Source organism: Lampris incognitus, chromosome 20, assembly GCF_029633865.1.
Source record: "Lampris incognitus isolate fLamInc1 chromosome 20, fLamInc1.hap2, whole genome shotgun sequence".
Classification (NCBI taxonomy): domain Eukaryota; kingdom Metazoa; phylum Chordata; class Actinopteri; order Lampriformes; family Lampridae; genus Lampris; species Lampris incognitus.
The window spans coordinates 35,397,645-35,422,667 of record NC_079230.1 but is presented as its reverse complement, the minus strand read 5'-3'; the positions used below and the strand labels follow the sequence as shown (position 1 = coordinate 35,422,667).

The 25,023-nt window shown below is 48.2% G+C and overlaps 1 protein-coding gene and 1 long non-coding RNA gene across 2 annotated transcripts in view; one reads left to right on the top strand and one right to left on the bottom strand.

Moving 5' to 3' along the window:
• The first annotated feature begins 3,834 nt into the window (after positions 1-3,834).
• On the top strand, positions 3,835-4,853 carry LOC130130328 (uncharacterized). Its single transcript, XR_008812153.1, has 3 exons — positions 3,835-3,972; positions 4,424-4,596; positions 4,745-4,853. It is a non-coding gene; the product is annotated as an uncharacterized LOC130130328 (long non-coding RNA).
• Positions 4,854-7,068: 2,215 nt separating this feature from the next.
• The window catches only part of LOC130130734 (ribonuclease kappa-A-like), a 52,279-nt gene continuing 34,324 nt past the window's right edge, over positions 7,069-25,023 (bottom strand). Inside the window, exon 4 of the mRNA XM_056300527.1 lies at positions 7,069-7,341. Within this exon, the coding sequence (XP_056156502.1) occupies positions 7,105-7,341 (237 nt within the window). The 3' untranslated portion in view covers positions 7,069-7,104. The remainder of the gene's footprint in view (positions 7,342-25,023) is intronic.

The following is a 25,023-nucleotide window of genomic DNA, read 5'->3' as shown; positions in this document are numbered from 1 at the left end:
CTACGGAAGGTGTCAGCTCCGCCACACACAGCTGGTGACACAAACATAGCCATTCCCTCAACATGGCGAGACACCCCGGGGCTTCATGCAGCTCCTACACAGGCCCCAGACATTCCTGGGCCTCAGCTTCCCCTGCCTTCTCCCTCCCCACCTCGGCCTGCCCAGCCTCAGGCCGCCCCATGACCTGTTCGCACACGTTTACGCCCTGGCCACCTAGAGGACTTTGTGTCAACCTTTCATGTTTGAAATCCTGCCGGGGGGGGGTGGGATGATATGTCTGCACACATCGACAGTGCTGCATTTGATTTGGTGCTGTTCTATTGTGCTGGGATCGATTGGTGATGCCTGCGGGCTCTGGGTTGTTTGATCGGGTCTGCCTTTGATGCTGTGTCAGTCTAAATAAAGAATGCCACGGAGAGGTTGTGTCGAGCGACAGCGCTGTGTCCTGACGTGATTTCTAAATACAATATGTTGGCCCTCTCGTTTCCCGTCGGCCTGTAGTTGCAGGGGGAACGGCACCGTTTAGCTTTCGCACCAAATCGAGCGCGGTACATACAGAGTCCAGAGGGCTTGTAGCGGTCTGACGCTGTGGCGCCACCGTCGGGCCACGCCCGCGATGTCGGCGGGGGGCCAGTGAAGGTAGGAGCCAGCACCCCGGCATGGGAGGAACGTTGTGTAGCGACGAAGAATCGGTCAGGCTCCTTTGCCAGCTCACGGGGATCAGTGATGGTGGAGTTAGCGAGCGCAGTCTGGACGTGGGGCGGCATGTTGCGCAGAAACAGCTCCATAAACAGGAAACATGGCTTTTCTTGACCCAGCAGATTTAACATCCTGCTCATTAGCTCCGATGGTTTGCCATCTCCCAAGCCCTGAATTGCGAAGAGGCGACGTGCTCTCTCCGTTGTTGACAGTTCAAAAGTTTCCAGGAGGAGATGTTTAAGTGCGGCGTATTTACCATCGGCCGGTGGGTTGGTTATGAAACCGCTTATCCTGGAAGCCGTAGCGCCCCCCAGCGCTACCACTACGTAGTAGCACCTGGTCTCGTCTGCTGTTATGTCTCTGAGCGGCGCGAACTGTGCCTCAGCCTGCGTGAACCATGTAGCCGCGGAAGACTCCCAAAACTCCAGCAGTTCAATTGCAACGGCGTTCGTAGCCATAATGTGGGTGGTTTCAGAAAACTTATCCGAAAACCGACGTCGGGGGCACCAGTGTAGAGCCGAAGGAAGACCGTAGGTTCACACTTTAGACGTGTAGGCAACTTTCTTTAATCCACGGTAAATCAGAGAGACAACAAAACCACAGCTCGACTGAGCGGAGGCGGCAAGAATAACCAGAAAACTGGCTGGACAACCATAACTTAACCCTGTGTTAACCTGCCAGGGCAACCATAACTTAACCCTTAGTTCCTGGGGTGAATTCTATCCCCAATACGTTTCCACCACACACACACACACACACACACACACACACACACACACACACACATATATATATATATATATATATATATATATATATATATATATATATATAAAAGCAAGGTGTCGTGTGACCTTTTCCCCCTTGTAGACTTCCTGCCGAAGACAGCAAGTTTGTTGAGCTGGGGTGCGCAATCTTCTTCTTTGCGCATGGGGAATAAGCAAAGCTTGACTGCTTTCTCTTTAGCCTTTAACATTAGGCATATTTATTTAGGCAAATACACAGCAGGTCTTAGCTCTCCACTACCGACTCTTACAACACACCTGTGTCCCAATTCAGGGTCTGCATCCTTCGGAGGGTGCAGCCTTCGCGGTCTACGAAGCCAAATCCTCCGGAGGCTCCTCCGTATACCGCATCAACGGTTGTTAAATGGGACGGCCTAGCCGTCGGTGGATTTCCTAGTTGCGTCACGATTAATCTTGGAAGTTACTACTGGAAAATGATGGAGCCAGAGCTGCCGCTTTTGGTTTTTTTAATTTACCTCATGCTGGAGGAAGAGGAGATGCGCCGCCGTCGTATCCGGCGGCTGATTTATATCCGGCTGAGGGAGGACCGTGGAGAGGTAAACCTATTATTTTGACCTACGGTAATGTTATTATTAGATAGGTAGATGGATGATGTGGTGGACAGTGGAGACATGCACCCCCAAACAAACCCTGGGGACCGCCCTTGATGAGTCCCACTGGCAGCCAGAAGACACCAGGGTCTTTCTTGTGGCATTCCATCCAGCCCAGCAGCACCGCTAGGGACTCCTGCTCAGATAATCATGTTAATCATATGTAATTTTAAATATGTTATTTGTAAATAGCAATTTTTCTCTAATTTGTAAATAGTTGGAAATTTTAAGACTGTCGCTTAAAGAAAAAAGTCAGTCCTTTGTTGTCTGTGAAATGTTTGTTAACCCTTTTATGAATGGTTATACTTTAGTTGTAAACAGTAAAAAGAATAGATTGTTGTGGTTACACCGCCCCGAGCTGCCTCCCCGGCACGTTCAAGCCACTCCCCCAGCTCGGACGTGCCGGAAACATCCGAGCGCTCGGCTCGCGCTCTGAGGAGACGAGCGCTGCACTGCACCAGGTGTTTGCCATCATCCATCAGGCACACCTGTGGCAATCAGGCAGCCCTCTACAAGAAGCCTCCCAGAACACCACTCCGGGCTTCGACGTACTGAACCCTGCGGTAAAGCTCTGACAAGCCCTCCAGCGGCGTTCCTTGCATTCTGTTTATTCCCCAGTGTCTTATCTTCGTGTCTCTCTCTCCTCCCAAGACTCTCCCTCCGCGACTTCCACGGCTCCCCGCGTCTCCCTCGTCCCCAGCGACCTTCACGTTTTTTCCCCGGACCTCTCCTGCGATCTCCCCCCGTGTCCCTCTACCTGGACCCCTCCTTTCGGACTCGACTTCTCGGACCCGGACTTCCTCGGACAACCCCTCTTGGATCACGGACTGGACTTTCTTGCCAGGGGCACGCACATTATTTCAACCCCTCCTGGTCATTTACATACCGCACCACACATTGGCTAAAAACCCTCACACATAGTTATACACGCAAACCACGGGACACCACACATAGTTTATTCACACATCCCACTAACGGAACGCTTTTTTGCACCATACATTCCCCTCCCACAATAAAACCCCCTTTTTGGATTTCGAGGACTTCCTGTCTGTCTGCCTTGGGTTTCGCCACACGGGTCGGGTTCTGGTGCGCGAGCATAACATAGATAACACATATAACAAAGTAACAATATTTTAATTCATAAAACATCTAACATTTTGAACAATAAACTTATTCATATCAATTAATACACACACACAAAAAAACAAAAATAAATCAACGCCTCTCTATCATCCTCTTGAGCAGGGAGAAGAGCCTCTCCATCTAACGTCACGTATTTTAACAGAAATTTTGAGGTTTTAAGGTCCCCTGAAGTTGAACATATCTGGCGTTAGATGTTCAAATGAGTAGAAACCCAATACTTACATTTATAAGTGAAATCTTGATCGGTGCTTTGAATAGACATTCGTCCACTGTCCATTATTTTTTTGCATTTTTGGGGGGGGCGAACGGGCGGAGCAGCGCCGCGCAAAGAATCTTGGGATACGGAAGTCCGCGAAGGATAGTAGCAGTGCATCCTTCGAAAAGAGGGAAAAGAAGGCCGCATTTGTGGGCTGCATCTGACGGAGCCTGCGAATTGGGACAGCCTTCGCGCAGCGCTATGACGTAATCGGCCGAAGACTGCACCTTCCGAAGGATGCAGACCCTGAATTGGGACATAGCTACTGTCACACACTTACACCATAGACATATAAAGAGTAGACGCCGCATTGGCTGTTGGGGCGCGAGAAATACGGCCGCCATCTTGGACCGGTCATCCTACGAGTTGCCTAGCAGCAGAATACACGACTGAGAAAGATGCCAGAACACTGTTCAGCATCTTCCTGCTCCAATCGACGGACTGTCGAAAACAGGGCTCGGGGGATTACTTTTCACAAGTAAGAGTGAACATCACTATTGGTTGTATTTTGTGAATATAATATTACTGTACTGTATTTATGTCCAACTGCGAAATCGTAGCCAGCTAGCTAGGCTATGCTCAGTGCCGGTGTTCACCCGGCTGTGAACTGAGACTTTATAAGTCATATTCCATAACACTGACTTTACAACTGACAAAAGAATGCTATTGTACAGATAAAACAATCTTAACGTTACTGGTATTATATTGACCAGCGAATGTTACACAGGTGGCCCAGTACAGACTGTATTATTCACATGTCACCCATCCTAACAACAGGAAGATAGGGGAGAACCGGGCCCAAAGTAACACGCCGCCAAATTAGCACAGAGCTTTTTTCCAAGGAAACCAAACAGGACGTGATGCAATTAAGTCAGTGTGTGTGTTTATAAGACCTCTCCCTTCTCCCCAAACACTGGCGCGATACGCAGTTATTTAAAACAGTTATAGAGCGGAAGCTGTCCTGTGACGTGTGCCGTGCGAGCCTCGTCAGAGATGCTGCTGTGCCATCATCACGTGACGAGAGCTGCCCACCCGCCACCTTGTGGCCCTGCAACACAACGGCGGGCGGCGGCCTAGTGACCCATCACAAGGCACAGGGAAGGTTGGATTTCATTATCTTGTTTTAACACATACTTCAATCTTTGTATATTAAAGTTGCTTTGTTCTTTGTTCTTACTTTCTCTGTTCTGTAAAGTGTCTTTGAGCACTGTGTAAAGCGCTGTATAAATATAATGTGTTGTTATTATTAGAAGGTGCTGAGAGCTGCAGAGAGGGTGATTGGCCAAGCTGCAGCACAGCAAACTCCAAAGCGGTCTACAATCACCCACATCGTCCGTGAGGAGACTGGCACGGAGGAGGATGTTTCTCTGCTTGGGGAGACACATTTAGGAGACGCAGTTTGGCATCGACAACCACCACTACAACTTGTTGTCTTGGCTTGTGTCTGTGTTTCTCAAGATAAGATTGCACCACATTGCAAAACTCACCTCTCTTGACCTGCAGAAAGGGAGCACGAGAAAGAAACTCTGCAAAACAGTTCGCTTTCAAGGGTTTTAGGGGTTTCATGTCAAACTTTAATTAGTAACTTTTATTCTTTCCCCTACATTCTTATGCTACATTGTTTATATATTTATCTCTCTTTAAAATATATATGTATATCTGTATTTATTTTTTATTATTACATCATACTATTGGATATAATTACGATATTATTACAGTATCATACTACTTCATTATACACACACACACACACAAACACACTGTATACTTCCTACCCTCACATGTAAATATTTTGTGTTGTTCTCAGTGTTTACGTTTGTCCAGTGTGTGTAATGTACTGGTCACCTATGTAAGCAACTTTGTACATGTGTAAATATGGTTTGGGGGGGGATTTATATATGTTTTCATTTTCTCTGATATATAACATATATTGTTGTTATATATACTGTAGATATATAATGTGTTCATATATTGTTTATATATTTATATAGCCTAATCATATATTGTTTCTTCAACTTATTAAAATAGCTGACTTTACTGCCGCTATCTGCTTCTGCCTCTATCATATTTTAGCGTGTCTGTGTGTGTGTGTATATATATATATATATATATATATATATATATATATTTATAGTGAGTGTTTTGCTAAATACCGTATTGTTCCGAATATAAGACGACCCTGATTATAAGACGACCCCCCCTTTTTCAAGGCTCATTTTTGGAAAAATGCTTTTTGAAGAGCAAATATTGGTTTTATAAAGAAAAACATATTTGAAAATAATGATTATAAAAACACATTGAATAAAACAAGGTAGTCTGTTTAGCAGCTTTTAAATAAAATTGTTTTCAATATATTTTAGATGAAATTGTCACATTTAAATAAAAAATGTAAATACATTTGTAAATGAATGACTTATGGTATTTAAATAGCATACAAATGAAAATAAACTGTAGTCTATTGAGACTATCCATCTCACAGTGAAAAAATAACCATTTCAACATTTCAATAACTGCATTAACCATCGAAGTGGTCTAATTTTAGAACGGTCTTGAAACAAATCTGACTGAGTGAGAATATATATTGACATTCAAAAGTCTAGACCTCGAATGTAAGACGACCTCCACTTTTTCATACGTATTTCCAGGGTAAAAACCCCGTCTTATATTCAGAACAATACGGTAGCTACCTATCATACATCACATATATCATATATCAGAATATTCTATTACTGTTAAGCCAACTATGAATATTAAAATACGTCAAACCATGTGTCCTGTATCATAGCTACATGTATGACGTTTTCAGCAACAAAAAAGGCGTGGAAATCAGTTTGGTATTCAGCGAGTTATGATTGATTAACTGCGCTGACAGTTCATTGCGCCTGCCAAACACATTACACTGAGTGGGGCGGGTGACCGGTCCAAGATGGCGGCCCCACGGCTCGTCAGCGCCAATAGGCAGTAGCGGTCGATGCGGCGTCTACTCCGGTTGCTTTATATGTCTATGACTTACACTACACACTGTTTCACACACTGTCGCACACTGAGAACGTGGCGACGTCACATCCAAATGGACCGTAATACAATGAGTAAGAGCGCCATCAAATAATAACACTTAATACCCCCACTCGCTCTTAGCTCATTGGATTACCTGGAAAACAAAACAACAAAAATAAGGCTTCTTCTTTACCTTGACAATGAGAACACACTGCACTTCTAAGTGCCAAACATGTCTTGAGCAAACCTCTTAAGCTTTAGCTTGGTGGCTTTGTAATTACATCAGCGATCATTTGCTCAGTAGGACAGTATTAAGATTACCCTTCCATTATTTATAGTTTCCCTTATGAAGTGGAACTTAATATCAATGTGCTTGCATCTCTGCCTGTTTACTAGGTTTCTGGCTAGGGCTATGGTACCTTGATTGTCTTCGTACACCATTGTTTGTGCATATTGGTATTTGTGTTACGTATCACGAATGAAGACCAGAGGCCAGTGTAGTGAAACCCAAAAGGACAGACAGACAACAGAGCACCGGGATAACCCGAAGGGCGATTTAATGCAGGGAAGAAAAACAAACAACACTGCCACAGGGGATAATAACAGGTGAGTCTCAGATGGGTGTTGTTGAGACGATGGGCGCCTGGCTACCAAGGTCCGAATCCGTAGAGCGAGGGGTTGTCCGAGGAAGTCCGGGTCCGAGATCCAGGAAGTCAAGTCCGAATAGGAGGGGTCCAGGTAGAGAACCACAGAGGGAGATCGCTGGAGAGCTCCGGGGAAAACGTGAAGGTCGCTGGGGGCGAGGAGCGAGGGAGACGCGGGGAGCCGTGGAAGTCGCGGAGGGAGAGTCCTGGGAGGGGAAAAAGAGAGACACGAATATAGACACTGGGAATAAACGGAATAGCAAGAGGGCAAGGAACGCTGGAGGGCTTGTCGGAGCTTTACCGTAGGGTTCAGTACGTCAAAGCACAGACAGGCGTTCTGGGAGGCTTCTTGTAGAGGGCTGCCTGATTGCCGCAGGTGTGCCTGATGGATGATGGCAAACACCTGGTGCAGCGCTTGTCTCCTGAGAGCGCGAGCCGAACGCTCGGATGTTTCCGGCACGTCCGAGCTGGGGGAAGGCTTGAAAGTGCCAGGGAGGCAGCTCGGAGTCGGGGCGGTGTAACCACAACAGGACCCCCCCCCCCCCTCCTAGGGGAGACACCGGGCGACCGTCCGATGGCGTTGGGGTGGCTCGATAGAACTCCTCCAGGAGTGCGGGGTCGGCCAGGTAGGACCGGGGAACCCAGCTGTGGTCCTCGGGCCCATAGCCAACCCAGTCCGCCAGCTTCCGGTTGAGGGTAGGGAGGGGCAGGTCCCGGGCCAGAAGCCATACCCTCTGGCCAGGTCGATAGGCTGGGGTGGGCTCTCTCCGCCGGTTGGCGCTGCGCCGGGCACGCTCTGTAGCTCGCAACATAGCAGCCTGGGCGGTCTTCTAAACGCGCCGACACCGGCGGAGATGGGCCCTGGTGGACGGGATCACCAACTCCAACCCCTGACGGGGGAACAGAGGGTGTTGATGACCAAGGGAACACTTAAAAACGGACAAACTGGTAGCCGAACTCTCCATGGAGTTGAGCGAGTACTCCACCCAGGGCAGGTACTTGCTCCAGGAGGCGGGGTTGCTGGTGGTAACGCAACGCAAAGCCGCCTCCAGGGCTTGATTGGCCCGCTCTGCCTGCCCATTGGTCTGGGGGTAATACACGGAGGAGAGGCTGACCGTGGCCCCAATCCCCTTACAGAAGGCCTGCCATACCTTACCAGTGAACTGGGGACCACGGTCAGAGACAATGTCCAGGGGGATCCCATGGAGGCGGACGACATGGGAGACGAGAAGGTCCGCCGTCTCGGCTGCAGAGGGGAGTTTGGTGAGGGCAACTGTGGTGTATTGGATCGAGCACTCGGTGCTCGATTGTGTTGGACTGTCACCACTACTGAGTTCTGTAATACACTGGTCGAGCCTAATAGTGTGTGATGTCTCCGTCAGTAAAGATCAGACTTGTGCCGCATCCTCGTCTCCGTGTACTTATATATATTAGTGATTAAGTTAGTAACCCACGAATAGTAACACTACAATAGTGTACATAAGATAAGTCACAACATGGTGTCATAAGACGGAGTTACGGTATAATTCGAGGGCGGTACTTCAACGAGTTCGCTAGTAGCTGAGGCAGCTAGCTAACAAGTGCTAGCCTGAGCACAAATATGGAACAGTTCAAGCCGCCACCACCGCTGATACTTACCGGGAATGTCGCAGAAAACTGGAGAAGATGGGAACAGCGTTTCCAGCTGTACATGACCGCTTCAGGTGCGTTGGATAAGGAAGAGACGGTTAAAATAGCCATTCTGCTTCACACCATCGGCGAGGAGGCGCTAGAAGTGTATAACACACTCACCATCATCCCAGAAGGAGACGACTACTGCAGCCCTCGGAAGAACGTCGTGTTCGAACGCCATCAATTCTGGTCGCACACGATGTCAGCAGGAATATCGGTGGACAGATTCATCACAGAGCTGCGCCAGAAGAGCAAAGACTGTGAGTTTGGCAGACATGAAGATGACATGATAAGGGATAAATTAGTGTTCAGGATAAATGATGCCCGTTTGAAAGAAAGACTGTTACGTGATAATGAGCTTACTTTGCGCAGGGCCGTAGAGATATGTAGATCAGCCGAGCTCGCTAAGTCACAAATACAAGCGATGCAGACGTCACATGTTGTCCAAGACGCCTCAGTGGAGGCATTAAAGAAAGCAACAGGGCAAACGCGCACGGGCAGCTGGAACAAGAACAAAACGAGCAGCAAGAGGCATGTAGCAACAACTCTCTGCCACAAGTGTGGAAATAAACATGAGCCCCGTCAATGCCCAGCTTATGGTGCAGTGTGCCACAAATGTGGTAAGAACAATCACTTTTCCAAGGTGTGTAAATCAAGCACTGAAAAAGCGGCAATTACAAGACAAAGACAGTGCATAATCTAGAAAGTGAAATTGATTCCTTATATATAGGCATGGTTGGAAAATACAAAAACAAAGCAGCCCACCAAGCTAGAGGCACTGTATGGCGTGAAACAGCCACGGTCAGAGGCGTAGCAATTAACTTCAAGTTGGACACATGCGCCGATGCAAATGTGCTTCCTATGCGCGTATTCCGGCAGCTACCACGTCCCGTTCAGTTACGGCCCACAAAGACTGTGCTGATTGCTTTTGGTGGTGCACGACTACCCTCAGATGGTGTTGCATCTCTAGATTGCCGCACGTCTAAGCATACGGCTATATTGGACTTCCATGTGTCTAGCCGAGCTGGCAAGCCAATCCTGGGTGGAGATGCGTGTGAAGAGCTGCAGCTGGTGAGAAGAGTCGAGGCGCTTGCAGTGGAGTCCCCACAACCAGCAAAACCTCCGGCCACCAAAGAGGAGCTGCTGCAGAGGTATGCGGAGGTCTTCACAGGATTAGGCGAATTTCCTGGAGTTCATCACATACACATTGACCCCAGCGTCACGCCTGTGATTCACGCGTGCAGGAACGTACCACTCTCCATCATGGACTCACTAAGAGAGACACTCACAGACTTGCAGAACAGGAAAGTCATAACTCCTGTCAATGAACCTACAGAATGGGTGAACAGTCTTGTTGCCACAAAGAAAAAAAATGGTGCGCTAAGGGTATGTTTGGATCCTTGCAACCTGAATGAGGCAGTCAAGCGTCAACACTACTCCATTCCTACACCGGAAGACGTGCGCAGCAGGCTAACAGGAAAATCCATCTTCTCCATCCTAGATGAAAAGGATGGATACTGGCAGATCAAGCTAGATGAGCCGTCGTCTAAGCTATGCACCTTCAACACGCCGTGGGGCCGGTTCCGCTTCCTCAGACTCCCATTCGGGATCAAATCGGCCAGCGAAGTGTTTCAACAAAAGAACTGTGAGACCTTCGGCGATATCCCATGTAACCCGCACTTAGCGTTCGGCCGTCGTCTCCCTACACGCCCTGGGACTCTGCGTTGTGTTTGTTGTAGTATGATGTTTGCGTGGAAAAGGAAGGAGGCGGAGGCTTGGGATCGTGGCTGAGACCTGGACACTTTACTGGCACTCGCTTACACTTCACCTCTCATCAATCAGCTGGCCGCTGGCCTCATCATACTCACAGCTTCCGGCAGACAAACAAAAAACATTTTATCAACGTAGCCTTTTGCCCGGGACAAGAACTAGGGGTACGGTGTTGCAAGAGGGACAAACATCGCCATTTGCGGCATTCCCAGGGGAACATACAGCGTAACAGTGCCACCCTGTGGCGGATTTACATTACTACCTTACATCTACCCCTTCTTTAATTGATGGCGTCCCAGCCATCAGACCAAACAAAACAAATAAAACTTAGGAGCATAAACATTAAAACAGATCACACTGAAAGTGACGTATTAATACCATGAGTTGCATATGAAATGTAGATGTGTAAATGCAATCAAAGTAAATAAACCATTAATAAAACTTGTTTGTTTTTTTCCGTGGATTATACGTGCCTTGCTACTCTCTCTGCTATGGCCCTCTGCCACAATGTCCAGCCCCTCTCTATCTTCTGCTGTTCCTCTTTTGATCTCACCACCTGTGACTCGTAAGACAGTTTCTTTGGGGGACGTCGAGTTCTCTGTGGGTTCCTCCTCAGGCTGGGGCCATCAAGTGCGTTGGTGTCACTGACATTTAAGTCCTCTTCCCCCCCTTGACTCACTTTTTCGGCTTCCTCCCCCATTACCTCCATGCCATCCACCTCTCAGTCCCCCATGTCAGACTCAACTCCTGCACTTGTTGCTGCACCAGCCCGCTCCACCGGAAGAAACATACACTGTGTAAGAAGGTTGCGGTGAACCACTCTCTCTTTTTCACCATCCTCTGTTCGGACCACATACACAGGTATACTGGGTTGTTTCTTCACCACAATGTATGGGCGTGACTCCCATCTGTCTCCCAGTTTCTGCCGTCCCTCCACATGACATATTTTGACCAAGACTCTGTCCCCTGGGCTGAAACCTTGACTCTTTGCCTTTTGATCATAGTACCTTTTCTGCTGCTCTTTTGCATGTCGTGAGGCCTGGTTAGCCTGAGTATAAGCTTCCGACAGACAGTCATGCAGTGTCTGGACATATTCACTATACTCACATGGCTCTTTGGTGGTAGAAAGCCCAAAAATCAGGTCGACTGGGAGTCGTGGATGTCTACCAAACATTAGGTAATACGGTGTGTACCCAGTAGAGTCATGTTTGGTGCAGTTATACACATGTGTCATTGCATCCACATACTCATGCCAGTGGGGTTTCAGGTGAGGCTCTAGTGTCCCCAGCATGTCCATGAGAGTCCGGTTGAACCTTTCGGTGGTGCCGTTACCCTGGGGGTGATAGGGGGTTGTGTGTGTCTTAGTGACACCAGTACACTTACACAGCTCTTTCACCACAGCACTTTCAAAATTACGCCCCTGGTCTGCATGTAGTTTTGCTGGGAATCCAAACCGACAGAAAAAGTTCTTCCACAGTACCTTCGCCATTGTACAGGCTTTTTGTTCTTTAGTGGGATAGGCCTGGGCGTACCGGGAGAAGTGGTCAGTGACAATAAGCACATTTTCTATGCCTCCCTTTGATTTCTCCAGAGTCAGAAAGTCTACACACACAAGTTCCATAGGAGCGCTGCTGTGAATACTGACCAGGGGAGCCCTGAGGCCTGCAGTCGGAGTCTTTCTGAGGCAGCACCTTTCACACTGCTCACACCAAGCCTTGATTTCCTGGAACATCTTAGGCCAGTAAAATCTCTCCCTTATCATCTGCAGCGTTCTCTCAAACCCTAAATGCCCTGAGTCATCATGAAGTGCAGTCTTGACGGATGTGTGAAATCTCTCTGGTAGTACCAGCTGCTCTACTACTCCCCTTTGACAGTCTTGGACCTGACGATACATTATTCCATCCCTTACTAATAACCTCCGCCACTCTTTTAAGAGAAGGCAAACCTGCCTGCCACCACCAATCCTCTCGCTGCGGCTCGGTTTTTGGTTCACACTTTTAAAGTGCAAAACGGGACCGATTACAGCATCCTCTTTTTGCCCTGCACGAATCTCCTGTTTTGTCAATGCAGGTAGAGAGTCCATCCCCACATCTTGATAGGATTCACCGAGCGTGTGTGACAGAGGTTCTTGATGCTCAGGTCCCTCTGAAGCGGAGCTTTCCAGTTGTTGGGGAGATTGTTCCTCTACACACCTTTGTACTTTGGCTGATACAAGCTGAGGGCAGGTTTGCAAGACTTGGGTGACCTCCTGGTTAGACAGCCGGGAGAGGGCATCAGCGTTCGCATTATTCTGTCCCCTTCGATACTGCACATCAAAATCAAATGCTGACAGCCGAGACACCCACCGCTGACCTGTAGCATCCAATTTTGCAGACGACATGACATACTTGAGGGGGTTATTGTCTGTCTGGACTGAGAACTTGCGCCCATATAGATGGTCATAGAACTTGTCGGTCACTGCCCATTTCAGAGTGAGGAACTCTAGTTTGTGTGCAGGATACCTCGTCTCTGCTGGGCTCAAGCCTCTGCTGCCATAAGCTATGACTCTCTCGACTCCGTCCTGAACTTGGGCTAATACAGCACCAAGCCCCTCCCCCGAGGCGTCAGTCTGGAGCAGAAAGGGTAGGCTGTAGTCTGGATAGCCTAACACTGGAGCAGTTGTCAATCTTTCTCTCAGTGACTGAAAAGCCTCCTCACACTCATCAGTCCAGACAAAGGGCGGGTCAGGCACTAACCTCTTCTTCCCCCCTCTCCGTTTCTTTCTAGGGTCACCAGCGGTAAGGCGGTACAGGGGCGCGGCCAAGGTAGAGTAACTGCACACAAACCGCCTGTAATATCCGGTGAATCCCAGGAACTGAAGCACCTCTTTACGATTCGTGGGCCTCGCCCAGTCCTTGACTCTGCTGATCTTCTCTGGGTCTGTCCTGATGCCCTCCGCAGACACCAGGTGACCCAAGTAGTGCACCTCCTTTCTCACAAGCTGACATTTGGAAGGCTTCAACTTCAAGCCATGCTCCTTCAGTCGATCGAACACCAGCTGCAGCCTCTCCAGATGCTCATCAAAGGTTTTAGAGAATATGATCAGATCATCAAGGTAGATCAGGAGATGGGTGAAGTTCAGATCGCCAAAACAGCAGGTCATGAGTCTCTGGAAGGTGGACGGAGCGTTTTGAAGGCCGAAAGGCATTCTGTTGGCTTCAAACAGCCGCATGGGAGTACTGAATGCTGTTTTGTGTTTGTCCTGCTCCGCCACCTCTACCTGCCAGTATCCAGATGTGAGATCAAGTGTTGAGAAATACTTTGCTTGATCCAGAGCCTCCAGGGCCTCCTCTATTCTGGGCAGTGGAAATGCATCTCTTGTGCTGCAGGCGTTAAGCCTTCGGTAATCGATGCATAATCTTAGTGATCCGTCTTTCTTGGTAACAATCACTACTGGCGAAGCATATGGACTCTTACTAGGCCTGATAACCCCTGCTGTTTCCATTTCTGTCAGCAACTTCCTCACATCCTGCCACTGTGAAGGGGGAATCTTGCGGTACGGGAGTCGAAAGGGCTTTGAGTCGACCAGGGGGATTTCGTGCTGCACTGTTTTTGTGTGGCCGTAGTCCATTGAGTGCTGTGAGAACACCCCCATATTCCTCTCCACAAGCTCTTTTAGGAGGGCGCGCTGGCGCTCATTCTCCACTGCTGCCTCACTTATGTCCACCCCACCACTGCTCACAACTTGGTGCAGACACCGTTATGTCTCTTTGTTCTCCTCATTTTGATGACAACCCTGTTCCGTGGCTGAAAAATCCACAACACTGTCCACCAGGAAGGCGCTGGCCAGCTGTGTGTGTGGTTTGATTGTGACAGTTTGTTGGGACAGGTTCATCACTCTGACAGGAGCACAGCCTTTCTTCACATCTGCAAGAACTTTGGCGACCATAAGGTCCTGAGGAAGCCGAATGGAGGCGTGGCCTTCAATTAGCGCTGTGTATGTCTTTCTTTGTGGGCCAGTTTTGATTTTGCACATTAAGTCCATCTCTTTCCCTCCCGGGATGCGTATTTTACAGCCAGTGTACACAGCAGGGCCCACCATGTCGTCTGCCCCTGTATATTCAGTGTCGCCAGTTTCCAGTAAAGCTGTGTACCACTCTGGATGGCTTTCCTTCACCCGCTGAAGATATTGCTCCCCATAGGTTGCTTGGAGGTGCCTCCTGGCGGCACGGACGACATTAGTTCCCACAAGCAGTGGGACGGAGGAGCGATACTCGGAGTCAGGGACAACAAAAGCCGGCACTCTCTGGAACTCTTTCCCCAGCACTTTCAACTTAATACGCAGGACACCAGAGTAAGGCACATCCTGACCTGCTGCACCTGCTATGGGTATTTTAGAGGGCTGTAGTTTATGTCCATGGAGGTCAGGGTGGTTGCACCAGTATCCGTGAGTAATACTGGTTACCTGAGAGCCGGAATCGATAAGAGCCCTGCACTTTAATCCATTGACTTCCACCTCACTCTCATTCCTGGGACCCACAATAGGAATGTCCTCTACTCCATCATCAGTATCGCTCACCTGCAGTGGGGAGTCTTGCTGCTTGCCCATGGTTGCCCCAGTTACCACAGGCTCTAGGCGTTTAAATGCTGCGTTGAGTGGGGCGTGGTGCTCTCTGCGGAGGTCGCAGGCTGGGGTTGGTGAGTCCAGGGCAGACTGGGATCTGGGAGCACCGCTCGACATACTCAGGCTATATGCCCTTGCTTCCCACACCGGTAGCAAACAACACTGGAGCCCTGAGTAACTGTTCTGGGAGATGGTTGGGGCCTTAGTGGGGGTGCAGGGGCTGGTGCAGGGGTAGGTGCAGCAATTCTCAACTCAAGGTGAGCCAACTTGGTCACCTGTTCTTCTTGGCTAAGAGCTAATTTCTTGACCATATCTTTAAGCTCTGTCCACTCTGAAGTGTGTTTTGACCTCTCTGACCTCAGATTGGTATCACATTCTGATGTGACCTGCACCTGGGTGAGCGCTTTCTTTGTCTTGTGTTGTGACTGGAACTTCTGAGTCTCTTTTGCAAGGTTTCTAAGCTCTGCTTGCAGCTCCCGGAAATTCCAAAGCCTGGGCTTCATTGGTGCGATCCTTGCATACACCATCTCATCCATAAGCCCTCTTAGAAACTGTCGAGTGAGTTTACTATCACGATCAGGAAATTGCCTGCCCCCTCTCTGACTTTCCTCTACCGCTCTCAGTGTTGCCTCCAGAGCAATAGCATAAGAGCAGGCAGACTCTCCGGACCTCTGGCTGCGCTCATAGAAGTCGGCTAGTGGCTCAAGTGAGCCTTGTGTGTCGCTGTATTCAGCCCTGAGCTCCTCATACGCCTTCTCTGGAGTCTGGTCGTGGGGGGGTAGGTTCAGGACTAGCTTCCTGGCCTCACCGCTCAGGTGTTGCACAACAGTCGAAAAGCGGAGGTGTGTGGGGAGCTCGATTGCCTCCAGAAGGTACTGCATATCACGAACCCAGTCTTCTACAAGTATTTTGCTGTCTGGATTGCCAGTGAAGATTTGGACATTTTTTACCTGATGAGTTTGCATGAACCCACCATATGCAGCTGGTGGAAGGGTTGTGTTGGCTGCGGCTCTGACAGCAGCATTCATTGGGGGCTCATACGGACGTGGGTGCATGTGCGGGGTGGTGGATGGGTGTTGTGGGAGTGTGTTGTGGTACATGACAGCTCGAGGGACTGAGGCAGGGGCTGTGTGGTTAGGGGCTACATGTTGCACTGCTAGTGGGGTGGTCACCTCTTGGGGGTAGAGGGCAGCAGGCTGTGACATATGCAGCTGGGGGATTGATCCATGCTGCAAACTTTGAAGGGTCTGGCCAGTAGAAGAGAGGTAGCTCATAATGTTCATCATTGGTGGCATTTGAAAGCTTGGCATGAGGGCCTGGGGCACAGGGGGATTATATGCAGGACCAGTGTAGACCTGGGGTTTAGGCTCGGCAGCAGGGCTTTGGTAAGGAGGGGTGTCTGGGTGAGTCATGGTCGGCCGCTGTACAGTTTGCATTTCCATGGAGGTGGGGCACGAGAGGCTGTGAATGGGCAAAGGGTGTGTGTGCTGGTTCACAATGGCTTGGGCCGGGGGATTAGGTTCCACTAATATCTGTACAGCTGGAAGGGATGCACTGGGCAGGCTGTAGTCTGGCCTGCTGTTTCGGTGGATTGGTTTGGCAGCTGGGCTGCTGTCAAAACATAGTGAGGGTGCTTGCATTGGAGCTCTAGAGGCTGGCAAGGTGGGTGCATGAGCTGGAGTGGAGTAGTGAATAGGGTAAGGTGACAGTATTGGGGGTGGTGGAGTGAGTGGTGCACTTAGTCCTGGGTATGGGGGCTGCTGACTGCTGTGGTGGTCTTGAGGGAGGATCAGCTGTTGGGTGGTGGTGGGGCTAGTGAAGTAGTTGTTAAGCTTTGGCCTCACTGATTGCTGTTGATTTGCAGCACTGGTGGTTGTTACGCCCTTGCTTGAAAGGTGGGGTTGTGTCTGGGCTGGAGTGTCACAGTTGTGGCTGGCTGTGGGCATCGGGGGCAGTTGGGAACCCGGTGTGGCAGCAGAGGCACCTTCTTGCTTTGACTGATAATCTGCATAGTCACTGAACATTTTGATATATTTTTTTCTAAATCACTATGACTGGTGTAACTGTTGGTGTCAAAACAGATGACTATTAATGATTCACTGTGTTCACAGAATAAGTTTAGCTGTGTATGCAAAATCTCCCCTTTTTTTCCAGTAAATATATCAAAAAACAATAATCACTATCAACTCAAAACTCACATTAAACTTGAGTCAAAATCAGATGGTCAATACACAACCCTTAACCAAAACCAAAAAATTATGAATGATATATATCAGCTTAATGTTAAACACTGTTCCTATAGCAGGATCTCACATAGCACACTTTTACACAACTCAAATAACAGTTAAGTTTATCGAAATATCATAAAAAGTCTTCAAATGGATATAGCAAGCTTTCAACAGTCTTTAAAGGATATTTGAAGAGGTGAGTATCTTGCCAATGCTGCAACGCCGATGACAGTAGTCCACCACACTGTCCAGTCACTGAAGGTAACGCAGTTCAATGCAGCAGCAAAGGCGAGGACGCGAGTCTCTGTATCTCCTTGGATCTCGAAGCACCACGATCCGGGTCACGGCACCATGATGTAACCCGCACTTTGCGTTCGGCCGTCGTCTCCCTACACGCCCTGGGACTCTGCGTTGTGTTTGTTGTAGTATGATGTTTGCGTGGAAAAGGAAGGAGGCGGAGGCTTGGGATCGTGGCTGAGACCTGGACACTTTACTGGCACTCGCTTACACTTCACCTCTCATCAATCAGCTGGCCGCTGGCCTCATCATGCTTCCGGCAGACAAACAAAAAACATTTTATCAACGTAGCCTTTTGCCCGGGACAAGAACTAGGGGTACGGCGTTGCAAGAGGGACAAACATCGCCATTTGCGGCATTCCCAGGGGAACATACAGCGTAACAGTGCCACCCTGTGGCGGATTTACATTACTACCTTACATGTACATTATAGCAGACATGATCATCGCAGCGTCATCAGAGCGGGAACACGATGAAATCCTGCAGAAAGTAATGGAGAGAGCCAAGACCGCACATGTGAAATTTAACAGGGACAAGATCCAGTTTAAAGTTGATACTGTAAAGTACATGGGACACGTCATCACGGCAGCGGGACAGAGAGCTGACGATACAAAGATCAAAGCGATTGTCGACATGCCAACCCCGGAAGACAAACAAAGTCTCCAACGTCTGCTGGGAATGACAAAATTCCTAGCGCAATACATACCAAACGAAGCCTCACTCACGGCACCCCTCAGACAGCTGCTCAAGAAGGATGTAGCGTGGCAATGGTGCCCGCACCACAGCTCAGCGCTAAAGGCACTAAAGACCACCCTCACACAAGCCCCTGTGCTGAGATACTACGATCACAAGCAGCCTCTCACTCTACAAGCAGACTCCTCAAAGGATGGACTGGGAGCCTGTCTGATGCAGGACGACCGCCCAGTGTGCTATGCCTCACGAGCGCTCACGGACACAGAAAAGAGGTACGCACAGATAGAGAAAGAGTTGCTCGCTATAGTGTTTGCTGCTAAGAGATTCCACCAGTATGTCTACGGCAGACCAGTAACTGTCCAGTCCGATCATAAGCCTCTGGAGGTCATCATGCGCAAGCCGCTGAGCAAAGCACCTGCGCGGCTGCAAGGTATGCTTTTACAACTGCAGAGGTATGATCTGAGTGTAACATACACACCAGGCAAGCACATGTACATTGCCGACACACTCTCACGCGCTACAGCTAGCAGAGAAGGTGACCATATTGATGAAAACCCTTGTGATGAGAGAGTTGTGTATGCCTTGGATGCCACAGATGCCTTGAGCGAGGAAACACTCAGCCAATTAAAGAAAGCAACGGCAGCAGATAGCGTGCTGCAAGCTGTGTGTGAGAAACACAAGAAAGGCTGGCCCATGAAAAAGAAAAGTTTGGACAGAAAACTACACGCCTACTTGGCAGTAAAGGACATTATAAGCATGGAAGATGACATTGTCGTGGTCGGAGACAAAATCATCATACCCCAGAGCTTCAGGAGCACGATTTTGGAGAAGCTGCATCTTGCACACCAAGGAGTGCAGCGCACAAAAGCCAGAGCAAGAAAGTCTCTCTACCTGGCCTGGCATGGCACGAGATATAGAGGCAATGGTGGAAAAGTGCGTGCAATGCCAGCAGCTACAGCCCAAACAGCAGGCTGAGCCACTTATGCCGCATCAGGTCCCAGAACTGCCATGGATGAAAGTCGGAGCTGACATCTTCGAGCTACACGGTCAGTCATACCTGTTGTTAGTTGATTACCTAACCAAATATCCTGAAGTGCTCAACATATCTGACAAAACAGCATACACAGTAATCCAGAAGATGAAGTCTGTGTTTGCCAGACACGGGATTCCTAGGGAGATAGTGAGTGACCATGTCCCATTTGCCAGCTATGAGATGAAGTCATTTGCAGCTTCATGGGAGTTCAAGCTCACACACTCCAGCCCAGGTTTTCCTTCTTCAAATGGCATGGCTGAGAGAGCCATAAAGACAGTGAAACATGCGCTGAAGAAGGCAATGCAGACCGGCACTGACCCACATCTGGTGCTGCTGTCACTGAGGAACACACCGGTGACAGGACTGGACGTATCACCTGCACAAATGTTGATGGGGAGAGTTCTACGAAGCACACTTCCGTGCTCCAGTGCTGTGCTGAAACAATCAGTCCCACAGCACATTCACAGCAAGATCCGGAACCTGCAGTTCCGCCAAAAACAACGTCACGACCAGTGTGCAAAGCCCCTGCCAGTGTTGACCCCAGGAGACACCGTACACATGCAAACACGGCGCGGCTGGGAGCCTGCCGTTGTCATCCGACAGCGAGATGAACCACGGTCCTACACTGTGCAGACACCGGCTGGGAGGATGCAGAGAAGGAACAGGCGACATCTGAGGAAGATACATCCGAGCCTATTCAGAGACACGGACAGTGATGAACATTTTGACTCAGAGGTACAACCCTCACCCTCACAAGCGCCTGTGCCAGTTGACTCACCACAACATGACCAGCCACCACACGACCCTCCTCCGGTGACTACAGGCAGTACACCCACATGCTACACAAAGTGCGGCAGAGCAGTTAGGCGCCCTGCCAGATACAATGACTAACCTCAGGGTTCTTTTGTGTGATCATTCAAGTGTTTATTAAGAAAAGAAAAAAGAAGGTGAAACAGAGTACAAGGTGTGTTTAACCTGAAATGTTGCAAGATTGCTGAATGTTCAAAATGTTTACATGCTAACCACCAGAATGTGAAAAGGAAATGGTTTATGTTGTTTAATGAGAGTCATCTGTCATTTAAAAAAAAACATGCTGTATTAATCATTGAAGTATGCAAGTAGAAAAGACTTGTTCAGTGTTGATGCCATAGTGTTAATGGTTCGGTAAAGGGTCTACTGTTGAAGCAACTGATGAGTAGGCCACATCTCAGTTGGAAAAGAGGGATGTGGTGTATTAGATCGAGCACTCGGTGCTCGATTGTGTTGGACTGTCACCACTACTGAGTTCTGTAATACACTGGTAGAGCCTAGTAGTGTGTGATGTCTCCGTCAGTAAAGATCAGACTTGTGCCGCATCCTCGTCTCCGTGTACTTATATATATTAGTGATTAAGTTAGTAACCCACGAATAGTAACACTACAATAGTGTACATAAGAGAAGTCACAACAAAATCCAACGAACCATCACCTCCATGGAGTCCAAACTGACTGCCATTAACACACGCATGTCCGACGTCGAAGGTCGGCTAGGCTTCCTGGAGGATAGCGAAAAGGCCCTGAAGAAGGACTCGAGCAACTCCGGCTGCGGGTGGATGATCTAGACTCCCGAGGCCGCCGCAACAACCTTGTGTTCGTAGGCTTTCCCGAGTCCTGTGAGGATAAAGGGGCTCTCTCATTTCTAACCGAGGTGATCTCGGATATCTTGGGTCTGCAATTTCCCAAAGGTTTGGAACTGGACAGAGCCCATCGCGCACGAGCCCCACGGAGAACAGACGACCAACCACCGAGGGCCATTGTGGCTAGGTTCCTGCGCTTCAGGACCGTGACCGGATCACGCAAGCAAGCCGAAACAAGGGTAAACTGGAATGGAGAGGGCAAAGCATCATGATCTTCCCTGACTATGCAAAGGTGGTGAATGATAAACGCAGACAATTCAAGCAATGCAAGGAGATGCTCCATGAACGCCGAGTTGCATTTTCCCTGCGTTTTCCGGCAGTGTTGGTCATCAACCCTAAGGGTCAGGGAGGACAGCGACATGTGTTCGAGGACCAGAGAAAAGCCCTAGAGTACATCAAGACCCTGTGACTGACTTAACTTGAGCCCACACACTTGACCACTGATCCATATGGGCCATAGACTTCTGAACATCGTTCCTCACTGCCCATAACGTTAGAACATAACTTTTCCCCCCTAAATCAAGGAGATGCATCTGGCTGCAGACAAGATGGCGGACCTCCGCAAGAGACACCTCCGCAGTGGACAGGACCATCACGTGAGCTCCGCGGCTGACAGAAAACCGGACGTTGGTCTTCTTCGTGTTGTTTTTAAGATTGCAATCCGCCATAAAACGGAAAGAAGAAGAAGATACTGCGACAGCGGTAATAAGATACTTTAAAAGGTTAGTTTTCTTTTCTAAGGTTTTATACAATGTTGTCTATCAAACCTAATGCATGGAAGAATCCAGCGAGCGTGGGTATAATAACTGTTACCGGTATGGAGAAAATACATTCGAAATGTCAAGTGGCTCTAAGCATTTAGCTAACGTTAGCTAGCTAACGTTTCGTTGCATAGTTGTTGCAGGCCATGTAGCTAGCTAAGCACTTATTAAATATTTGTGTAAATGAATTAGTTTAATTGAGTTTAAAATGGATACTGTTTGAGTACAAACTGTTTGAATCACTGCTCCGCTAATGGGCAGCGGCTGTAGTTAGCTGGTGGGATGCTCAGCCTGGCTAACTCCCAGAGCGTGCAGTGTAGCACGCAGCTAACGTTACTAGCCTGACAGCCGAGGTTAGCGGGCTACTGCTAGCTGGCGAGTAGCCTGTTGTATGATTACATTAATTTTATTTAGTGTATTTAAGAAAAATGTAATGCACAGCAATAACCTTTATAAGGAATTTGTTGAGAGTTTTATATGGGCACGCACAGAACTGGTAAGTGCCCCGACGGCTTTGTGTGTATTACTGGTTAAAGTCACTTTAAAATAACAATCTAGAATGGCCCGAAATGATAATAATAATAATAATAAAAACTACACTTTTCCAGATGCACCCATCCATAATCCAGCCTGGTAGCCAGTTTGGACGCACAACCCACGGGTTACAGTTGGGTTGTCCTCTGTGTCCCAAATGTACCACCACACGGGAGGAGACCATTTTTAAACACCTGGATGCCCACATCCAAAATGCAGTGCATTTCCAAGGTAAGTAGATGAGAAGCAAGCAAGTTTGGAATTTGTGAAGCCCTCTTTCCCATTGAATTTACCATAGATTTAAAGGTCAACAGTGTTATTTGGAGTCAGTAGATCGCCTTGGCAAGAAAGCAGAATGTTACTTTCAAGGGACTGAGATTTGTTTTGTAATTTGTTTAATTCACTGTTGGATGTGATAAAATTCATAATTGTACATTGTATATGTCATCTAAATTACATTTTTATGTTTTTTTTTTTTTGCTGTGAAGTTGTACTTTTTAAAAGTTGGATTACTGTTCCCTTGCAGACAAAATAATTTGCAGATGCAACCAGCCATGCCGAGGTACGGGTCATTACCACTGTCCATATTGTGCAAAAACGATCTTTCGCAAAGAGGATTTGACAATACATGTGACTGGATGCCAAAAACCATTGGTGCTACTACCCCCATCAGTGCCACCTTCAGCTGAAATCAGCCCATCTGTGCCATCCTCATCAGTAGGGTTCGAATCAGTAGTGAGTGTAGACCATTCATACACACTTCCTCCCTCAGCTTCAGCAGAGAGTGTAGCCCCTTCGGACACACTTCCTCCCTCAGCATCAGTCGAGAGTGTAGACCCTTCGTTCACACGTCCTCCCTCAGCATCAGTAAAGAGTGTAGAGTTGCCATCTTCACGTGTGACAAATCTAAAGTCAATGAAGTGCCCTCACTGCTCTGTTGTTCTTTACAAAAAGAACTTCTTAGTACACATAGAAGGAAAACATGCAAGGCCAAAAGACATTACAGCTGCATCTCACCTTCAAAGCGTATGTGTTGATCAAACTCGTGGCCTTTTTGCCATCCCAAAAGGTACGCATGGGTTCAGTGTGCCCATACATGTACAACGTGGGGCAAACAACATGTGACGAAGTGTGAATTGGAGGACTATCGTAAACATCAGTTGCTTGCACAACAGAGTGGCCTCAGGCACTGTCTGTGTGAGCATATCCGGTCACTCGATTACTGCAGCAAGACTGCTACTGAGGAACCACTTAAACACGAGGTCCTTGAAGAAATGGTGGAATGCACGTTTTTTGGAGATTCCAAGGTGGCCGCTTGCAAAACAGGCAAAAAAAAGCAGAGGGAGCTCATGCACCATTGTCTGTATTGGTGGAAGTTGGAGGTTCTCCAAACCAGATTTGTCTCCATACACGAGCCCAAAATCTACCACTACTGTTGTCTTGGCAGAGTCATGGTGACGTATAACAGAAAAAAAGCACCTGGCATTGCCCCTGTGCAAAGGCGCGTATATCATGTCCGCACAAGAACATTGCTAAATGGCACCTTTTCCAAACCCAGAAAAAACTCTTCGTGACTGCACCATGTACCACAGCAAACTTACCAGAGGCTACTCACTCTGTCAGTTACCCTCCTACCACAGGAATGGAGAGAAGTGTGCGATACGTTTATGAAGAGAAAAAAATACCAGCCACTCTTCCTGGAGATGCCACAACCCCAAGAGGTTCGACAGATTACCCTTCAAAGTTGATTCCAACTGAAACGACATGCAAGCGCTGTTCAGGCAATCCCAAATTGGAGGAAATCTCGCACATCACAGACAAAGCCAGAATAGTTGGCATGAAGGGTGTAGCTGCAATTTATTTGCCCATTTTTAAAATAAATACATTACCAGGTACAGTGATCGCAGGGAATGATGTTACTAGTTACAGTAGTACTGTGTTTTCAGCATATTCATACCTTCCATTTCAAACCTTTTCCTGTCTTATTTTTTTACCATAGAATCATGTGTCAGTGTCTAGAGTCATCAGCTCTCTGGAGGCTTTGTGTGAAGAATGGTTTCCAGCCACCAACTTAATTTTTCAAGCATACTGCCACTTTGAGGCACTTTGCAACAGAGAATACACATACTCATGTGTAAACTGGGTTCTACCCCCCTGTGGTGGTTATGGACCTCCACAGAAAAGCAGTGTTCAACTTTGAGGGTAAGTTTTTCCTAAAAGTGCTATTTAGGTAAATCGCTTTTTAACTAGCGTTTTGTAGGTGCCAAATAAACTATAATGTACTTACTACTCATCCTCAAAGGACATTTTGTGTCTTATGTTGTATTTGGTGATTGCAGTTAGTGAGCTGAAACAACTGAGTGATGACTTCCAAGGTGAACACAACATGGAGGCATTTTGGGAATCCGTCCATCTACACATGATAAGCAGAGGATTTTTTGATGGTGAGTGTTGTGAGGCCAGGTCAGGTCGCTCTCCATGGTGCCGAAGGTGGGTCAGCAGTCCAGTGGAGCGCCGATGGGAGATCGGGGTGCTACAGTGTATATAGTTTGTCAAAAGAGTAAAATACACCAGGTCCCATCGGATGTGACTGCGTCTCCCCGGAATGAACTGTATTAGATAT